At 44.1% G+C, this 8372-nt stretch overlaps 1 protein-coding gene across 4 annotated transcripts in view; it reads left to right on the forward strand.

The window, feature by feature from the left end:
* Window positions 1–8366, forward strand: part of CACNA1I (calcium voltage-gated channel subunit alpha1 I) — a 160152-nt gene extending 151786 nt beyond the window's left edge. For 3 of the 4 annotated variants that reach the window (XM_017737984.1, XM_017737985.1, XM_017737986.1), the window contains 5 exons: window positions 1114–1192; window positions 1747–1868; window positions 2624–2962; window positions 3568–3714; window positions 7885–8366. In XM_017737984.1, coding sequence (XP_017593473.1) covers window positions 1114–1192; window positions 1747–1868; window positions 2624–2962; window positions 3568–3714; window positions 7885–8151 — 954 coding nt within the window. In that variant the 3' untranslated portion in view covers window positions 8152–8366. The remainder of the gene's footprint in view (window positions 1–1113; window positions 1193–1746; window positions 1869–2623; window positions 2963–3567; window positions 3715–7884) is intronic. The other variant, XM_017737987.1, reaches the window with a different exon arrangement.
* Window positions 8367–8372: the final 6 nt, after the last annotated feature.

Below are 8372 nucleotides of genomic sequence, written 5' to 3' on the forward strand. Positions count from 1 at the left end.
CTGCCCCAAAGCAAGCAGATGTCTCAAAGTTTGGCCTCTAGGTATTCCCTGGAAGATAATAAAAAGCAGTAGTTAATCCCTCCAGCATCAAAGCCTATGACTTCCTGTTAACTGGCTTTTGCTACTTCCTATAACAGGTTGGCTTTGTTTAATAAAGTTGTGTAGCAAGGATAAAAAAAATCACTTTATACTTAGAGTTATGTAAAAATCTGAACTTAAAGGTCTAAAATCCACCATTTTCACCACTAAAAGAATGAACCCAGTCTCCATATTTTATACACCGGGTCTTCGGGGGACAATTGAATTATGTGTAATATTAATCTCCAAGACTTATTGGCTTTGCCAAAAGAAATAGTTTAAAATAAGCTGTCCTTTCCCTTGCGCTTTATCCTCTTCCTGACACTTCTCTTTTTGTTCCTAGAGCACAGACTCAAATCAGGGATTCTGGCTTGCTAATGGCATACAAGGCATCTCCAGTTGTTCTGTTTAAATTCCCTTCCTGTCTTTGTTACACTGCAGCAATTCTTAATAGTGAATAGAGCTTTAATTTAAAAGAGCCCTTTGGAAATGTAGTTCTCAGCTAAGTTTTATTAACTTCCTTTTCTTAACGCCCTGTAGACACAGACCCAGCACGGTGTTTTCACAGCATTTACTATGGTGTCTAATTTAGTCATCAGAAATAATTCCTTCCAGTGAGTATGTAGGGAGCCAGGATGTGGCAGTCCAGGGGAGTGGGTGGGCTGAATCACTTATTTCTCTCCTGAATTTGGATGGCACAGCAGTTGCAATAACTAAATTAAGATTCCTGAAGTGATGATCCTAACACAGGCCCAGTGACCACATGCATTCAGATCAGAAACTGTTCAGTGGTTCAGAAAAACTTGTTAAGTCCCTAATTTTTCCATGACTTCTCTTCCCACCTGCCTGCTTCTCCCCCAGCCCTGATGGCAACTGGAGCCATCACTGAAGATTTCTCAAGTGTTGAGCAATTGTTTGGTTGCATTTGTACACTGGGATTTCACTGCTGTTCTCTTCAGACTTTGAAATGCAGAAATACTTTCTGTACAGATGCAATAGGCTTTGGGATAGACTGACAGTGCCCTTTGCTTTCAGGTGGGAAACCTTGGACTCCTTTTCATGCTCCTCTTTTTCATCTATGCTGCTCTAGGAGTGGAGCTCTTTGGAAAACTGGGTAAGTCTCAAGCAGACCATGCTCCAGTGTGAGCTACAGACATGCTGGTTGGGGTTTCTCAAAATCAGAGCTCTTCAATAAAGGGACTGAATTATTTGATGGACTTTATTCTCCCTTATGCTTAATTGATGTAAGAGGAATTTCCCTCTAAATTGTTGCTGTCTTAACAACCTAACAAAACAAAAGCAGCCTCTGTTTTCTGTTACATTCTTAAACATTTGCTTTTCCTGCACTCTGTCCCTGACATTGCCTTCAAGATCACAAGAAAAAGTTTGTGAAAGTTTACTTACATCTCTTGCCATGGAATATTGATCAAGAAGAAAGGCAGCACAATGACATGTTGGGAGGATACTCCTCAGCAGCAGAGTTACACTGCCTGGTATCCTGGGGCTCGGCCAAAAGGGATTTTTCCATATTGATGGCCAACAGCCAACCATTGGGCAGGGTGCTGATACCATGCATCACCTGAGGTCTTCAGGCTGTGAGTTCATGCTGTTGGTCTCAGGGCTGGTAGTGTGTCCTCCCCTGAGTGCTGCGCTCCCCTTGTTTTTCAGTGTGCAATGATGAGAACCCCTGCGAGGGCATGAGCCGCCACGCCACCTTCGAGAACTTTGGGATGGCCTTCCTCACACTTTTCCAGGTGTCAACGGGTGACAACTGGAATGGGATCATGAAGGTAACTGGGCCTTAGGGGCAAGGATCTCCTCCTTGTGGGGAAAGAGAAGTTCCGATGTGTGGTCTGTTCAGCAGAGCTTGGGCTAGCAAAGGGAAGGAGCACAGAACACAGAAGCTGGGTTGCTAGATAAGGTCCCTGCTTGGTCCAGAGTATCTCTCCCCACCATGGTAACTCAGACCTTGGGCTCATCTAGCCTTAGAGACATCTGATAGAGAAAAGTGCCAATTTTCCTTGGGAGGAACAAGAAAATAATTTGGGCTGAGAGGGACTATCCACTGTAGTCAGGACTGTTATCAAAGCTGAGCATAGGACATGTGTGTTGGACACAGCACTCATCTGCAGAGCTATCAGGACAATACAAAATAAATACTTCCTTTGGAGGACGTGGAGAAAGGAAAGTTCTTTCATCACATATGGTGCTTTTGGGTATAGATGGGAGAAGGCAGTACCAGCCTGCTCGTTTTTGGTCTTGTTCACATGTGTGGGGCTACGGTGGCAGCAACATATCATGGTCTGAAAGTTTGCTTCATATGCCTTTGGATGGTTTTGCTCTGAAGCAGACAGCATATTAACAGAGAATGTCCCAGATTCTTTGGGACCTCATTATGCCAAAAGGTATGGGGTGATAGAAGTGTTTGCTTTGTTCTTTCCATTGGCACCAGTGCTTTTTGACAGAAAGAGGAGCCAAGCTTCTGTTCTTACTTTAGTCTTTCCTTCTTTCCATCGTTCCCTCTCAATCCCAACTCCCCCTCAAGGATACCTTGCGCGACTGCAGCCACGATGACCGGAGCTGTCTCAGCAACCTGCAGTTCATCTCCCCACTGTACTTTGTCAGCTTTGTGCTCACAGCCCAGTTTGTCCTCATCAATGTGGTCGTAGCTGTGCTCATGAAGCATCTCGACGACAGCAACAAGGAGGCCCAGGAGGATGCAGAGATGGATGCTGAGCTTGAGATGGAAATTACTCACGGGCTGTGCTCCCACAAGTCAGGCTCTCCAAATTCAGGACAGGGAAAAGGAGCAGGAACAGGAGGAGGTGGTGGTAGAACAGATCCTGAAGGACATCTGTGCGTGAGATGTTACTCTCCAGCCCAGGTGAGTACACCTTTGAACTTACTGACCAGACTGCAGCAAGTAGCTGTGGGCAGTAGCTGGGCAGCTTAGATGATTGAGGGCTTAGCAGTAGCAGAGTCTTCCACCTCAGGGTGAAAGGTTTGCTTTCAGCAGTAGACTTTTGAGTTGATAGGATCATGTAGGGACAAGGCTGTGACAGCAGTGTGTCCTGTTCATTGTCATCATGGTGTAGGAACCTGAGGGCCAGCAGAGGAGGGATGGAGCAGATCAGCTAAAGGTGTGACAGGAGCAAATTTGAGAGGGGAGCTCAGGAGAAGAGTGCAGGAGAAATGGCAGATCGAGAGTGAGTGACTCCAGCAGAGCTGGAAGGCAGACGTGAGCACTGAAAGTGAGTGAAGACTGTCCCTCCTTATTTTATTTTTTTTTTTCATTGAACTCTGGCACCTTTACACACCCTCTGGAAATGTTCCCCCCAGTGACCCTGTGCAAGTACCTGCAGAACAAGATGCTGCTCCAGATGAGTCAGGGTGGAGAACCCAGCCCCAAATTCACATGAAACTTGAAAGCAAAAAACTCGACATTCTTAAAATGATCTCTCCCATCCTCCCCCCTTTCTTGTCCCCTAGGAGAACTTATGGCTGGACAGTGTCTCTTTAATTATTAAGGACTCCTTCGACGGGGAGTTAATGATCATCGATAACCTATCGGGCTCCGTCTTCCATCATTACTCCTCGCCGGCCATGTGCGAGAAGTGTAACCATGAGAAGCAAGAGGTAACCTGCGTACGAGGATGTGTGAGGGGACTCTTCCCCCCCAGACCTGCACACCCACACCCACGTGCCCGCAGGTCATCCCATGTGTGCTCCTCACTGTAGATTGTGTAGACAGTAGAGCTTGTTGACCTGTGTTTGTTATCTGTTGTGAAGTGCTGATACTGCCTCTAGTACAGGCCTGCCCTCCTCAGCCACACGTGGATGTTTGGAAAAGTGAGACGTGACAGGACATGGGTCAGGAGGGACTGAATGACCTGCAGAGAAATTACTATGAAGGCATCCTGGCAGCTCTTGTTGCATTCAATTTTGCAAGAAAAGTCTAGGTTCAGGCTCATGTTGGACAGAGGACTCTAAGGATCTCACTCCAATGAGAGCACTCAGGAGCAATTCAGTGGGAGATTTAAGCTGGTGTTTTGTTCTCATTTTAAGCATGTGCTTGCTTATTCCCTATTGAGGTTGATCAATTAAGCACATGTTTAAATGCCTTGTTGAATAGAGTCATGTCTGTGAGCAAGGATTGGTTTGTGGTGAAAACCAGTTAGTTTGAGCAAAAACTAAATAAAAATGGGCCCACTGAGAAAGTTTGTTAGCTGACAAATGGGTTGTTGCTACGAGCAGGACACCAAATGGCTTAGACTTGAGCTACTGAAGTTGGTAGATGCTTTGGAAAACTACTTCCTAAGCAATTGGTCTTTTCAGGTTATGAAACTTAAGGAGCAAAATAGTCTTTTGGACTAGGAAAAGGTTAGGTCAGTAGCAGAATTAATTTTATTTCTGAAATAATTTTATTGTATTTAGGTGCTCTGATTTTGTGTGGTCAGACCTGTAGAAGTAGTGTGGCTCTTCTGACAGTAGATTGGTACATCAGTGGCAAACCTCACTCTCTCCTTCCCCATAACTGACTCGACGTGTTGCTATCGCTTATAAAGAAACAAGGAAACTTGGGGAAAGAGCTCTTATTGGCAGATCATTCTATCCATGCTTGAAGAAAGCAATATTTTGTTGGCCTCAGATGCCTAGTTCTGATGCTCTGATTTTTTTTTCAGCTTCTCAGCTGTCTGCTTGTCCCCATTGCTTCCTTTCAAAAGTATCAAAATGCAAACATTGCTGTAGTTTATCGTTATTGAGACACTTCACAAATGAATGCTGCATTAATGCAACCAAATAACTAGTTTTCAATTAACTGCAATTTCCACTGCTTTACTTAAGTCTTTATGTTCAGCAATTGGTGCTCAGCTTTCTCAGCAAATGAGATCTCCTAAGGCATTACAGAATGACTGCCCTCAAGTCATTTGCAGCTAGTTTGCTACATTTGAAAACCTCCCTGATAGTCTTCAGTATCCCGCCTATGAATGAAGACAGCAGCCCATTTTCTTACCTTCCCAGCACAGAAACTAGATAGCAAAATCTTCAAGTGGAACCCCCAGCCTGAGCAAAGAGTTTGATGTAATTACCACAACTGAAGAATTATTCTTAGATTATACTTTCTAATGGCTGTTATAGAGCCATAAATTACTTTCAAAATTGGTATTTCAATACATCTAAAATGTGGAACTGAAAAGAAATTATCTGTGCAAGAATGAGTTTAGTAATAAAATACAGGTGTTTTATTTTGGATCATATGAATCCAAACTCTACCTTAGGATTTTAAGCCACGATTGGTCATGACCTTCTCTTCATATTTCAAAGTAAAAACAAAGAGGAAATCTCAACAGTAAATCACTATGTGGAGTCATAGCTAACATCAGCAATGCACACAGTCATTTAAATTAGAGTGCACTCTGGTACATCAACATATCCAGATGAGTATTGTACACAGACAGAATTGTACAGTCTCAGAAGCATTTGACAGCAAGTTACATAGGCAAAACTATTTATCTAGTCCTCTTCAATGTGTGTGTATTAGAAAGAAACAGTATGCTTGCTGTCCACCCTTTCAGCCTTAACTCTGCCCTTCTGACAAAAATTATGCATTAGCCAAAAATGTTCCCTCCAATTTCCTTGGTAGTTTAATTCATCAAGATGCTGAGCACACATTTAAACATATGCTCAAACTCATTAATGTGTGCTAAGCTTTTTGTGGCATTGAGCAGAAGTGCTCAGCACCTTTCCCAATTATGCTCCTGATATTTTATTTTCAAACCAATTATTTGTACAATTAAGGATTTTTGCAATCGTGGGTCTGTTTTTAAAGATATATCTGCAACTAGTTGTTTTCTAAGGGATATGTGTGCATGGTTCAGTGTCTCAGGTTGATGTTCCTCGCAGGTTTCATGGATTTGGATCTAGTGAACCTTCTCCCACACTGTAATTTAAAAAATTTTTTTTGTTCCTCATCTTTAGTCAGCAAATTTTAAAATATTCTACAGTAAGGGAAGCAATAAGAACAAAACCTCTTTTTTTCATGGTGCTAACCTCGTCTCTTGTCATTTCTATCGTTTCACTCTTGGGATGGTTGACAGACATCTGTATATGGATGACTGAAGTGTGTTTAGCCATGGTAGGAGTTTGTCAGTGGGCACCAGGGAAATGTGTTTCCACACCTGCCGTTTATTTAATCATGACTTTGTTGATTGTGGGTTTTGTGTAGACCCAGGATGATCAGAATTCTTGAGCAAGCGCTTCAGTGACAAACAGACTGTTCTGGCTTTTGTTGAAATCCTTTTTTGTGGATGGCAAAGGTAGACGCAGATGTTACCACAGGTCATGCTCGTGTCTCTACAAGCACGGCTTTAAGGCTGTTTTGGTGTAGCAAGCGCTTGGGAGAGAAATAGATGAATACATTAAGTGGGACTGAATGAAGACTATGCTTCTCTACACGAGTAGTTGCTGACTGGTGGTTGTGTAGCATCCCTGGCATCAGTTCATTGTGGGCTCTCTGTGTGTTCGTGCTCTGAGCAGCAGTTGTTGGTTTTGGGCTTTCTCCATGGTTGAATAGCACCATGTTCCTGTGTCAGAATAATATCTCAAATAAGGATGTCATTTGTGCACTTTATTTAAATCCAGCTCTGGTTTTCCATTCTGTTTGTTTAAAGCGCATTATCCCTCAGATGGAGACCTCTTCCAGTCTCTGGCATTGGCACAAAGCCACTAAACTTCCAGCTCAAAAGTCATCTCTCCAAATGTTTCACCTGCTGTCATGGCACAAGAGCTGTACTTGCCTCTTGCCAACACAAACACATGTCCAGAAGCTGTCCCGACTGAGACAACCCAGAATACAGCTCTCAAGAGTTAGCTGCTGGTGGTGCAAACTGGTGGCACTCTAGAGACCAGTGATGGAAATCCAAGCACAGGAGGGACAGAGAAACTGCTTAGGCTGGTAGAAAAAGAAGATGCTTTTCAGGCATTGTGAGAAAGAGTTGTCAGGCAGAGGGGGTTTAAAAGCTTGGAGGAAAGAGGATGAGAGAGGGGCGTATGTGGTATGAAACAGGCCAAAAATGAAGCAAGGTCAGGCATGGGACTGGAGCAGAGCTGAAGCACAAGAATGGCAGAAATGCAGTGGTCAGACTTGCTTTCAGAAAGCAGGAGAGCTCAAGCATGGGTGTGTGGGAGGGCTGAGATTAGAGATGGAGAACAGAATGGAAGACAGTGTTAGGTGAGGTCTTGGGTAGGTTAGAGGGGAGGGGAAAGGCAAGATGCAGGAAAGCTGGAGAGAAACAGGGTTTCAGTAATGAAGGTAAGAGAATATGAAAAGCATGATACTGGCATGGACTGCAAGAGGCATGACTTTCCCTGGAATGAAAGCACCTTCATGCTTAAGCAGGGCTGTCTGTGGTGCCTTCAGAAAGAGGGGTCCACTCCTCATCCCTCAGCAGAGCCGGCTGCCCTGTCACCAGCCTGAGGGACCCGTCTGCCTGCCTGGCTTTACTTGCAGGGCCTTGGGCCAGCTGTATCGCTGTGACAGATACAGGACTCGTTCCTCCAATTCTGGAACGAGAGGAGCATGGACTGGTAGCGGGCTGCTTGCAGATTGTATATTCAACCTTTCTTAAAAAGGGAATTCTCCTGCCCAACCCAGGTCTGGGTTAGGCAGTTCCTGATTTATCCAAGGAATATAACCTAAAATTGATCTTGGGTCTACAGGCTCTCACTTATCCACCATAAACAGTGTGACTGCTTGAAATGTGGATCCCAGGCATGACCTGTGATAGCTCCTTTCCCTTCCTGCAGGTCCAGCTGGCTGAAATGGAAGCATTATCCCTCAACTCAGACAAGTCCTCTTCCATCCTTCTAGGAGATGAGTCAGACAATCGAAACGCTGCTCAGCTGAGTCCTAAGGAGATCAAGGTTAGCCCCAGGCAGTCATGGGCATCTTACACCATGTGCTGTACTTATGCCCCTGCTCATTTCAGGTGCTCTGTATCCATCCGGGTGTCCCTGCTGAGGAATATAATTCTGGTCATTTTTCAAGAGCTTCTCCATAGAGACATACTGTAGAGTAGGATTTGAGGAGAACAAAAGAATACATGTATTTGAAAGTTCTTCACTACTGTTAGTAACTTCCTCTGAATTAGTCAAAAGTTAGACAATTTGGGCTGGAAAACTGAGCATCTCTCAGCTAGCTTGAAGGTATTATCAGAATCAGCTCTTCTTGAGGCTTTGAAAAGTCTGCTCTATCATCTTCTATTAAATTTCACAAGGCTTGGTCCTCACTTATT

The sequence above is a fragment of the Corvus brachyrhynchos genome, unplaced genomic scaffold (assembly GCF_000691975.1).
Source record: "Corvus brachyrhynchos isolate BGI_N302 unplaced genomic scaffold, ASM69197v1 scaffold56, whole genome shotgun sequence".
NCBI lineage: Eukaryota > Metazoa > Chordata > Aves > Passeriformes > Corvidae > Corvus > Corvus brachyrhynchos.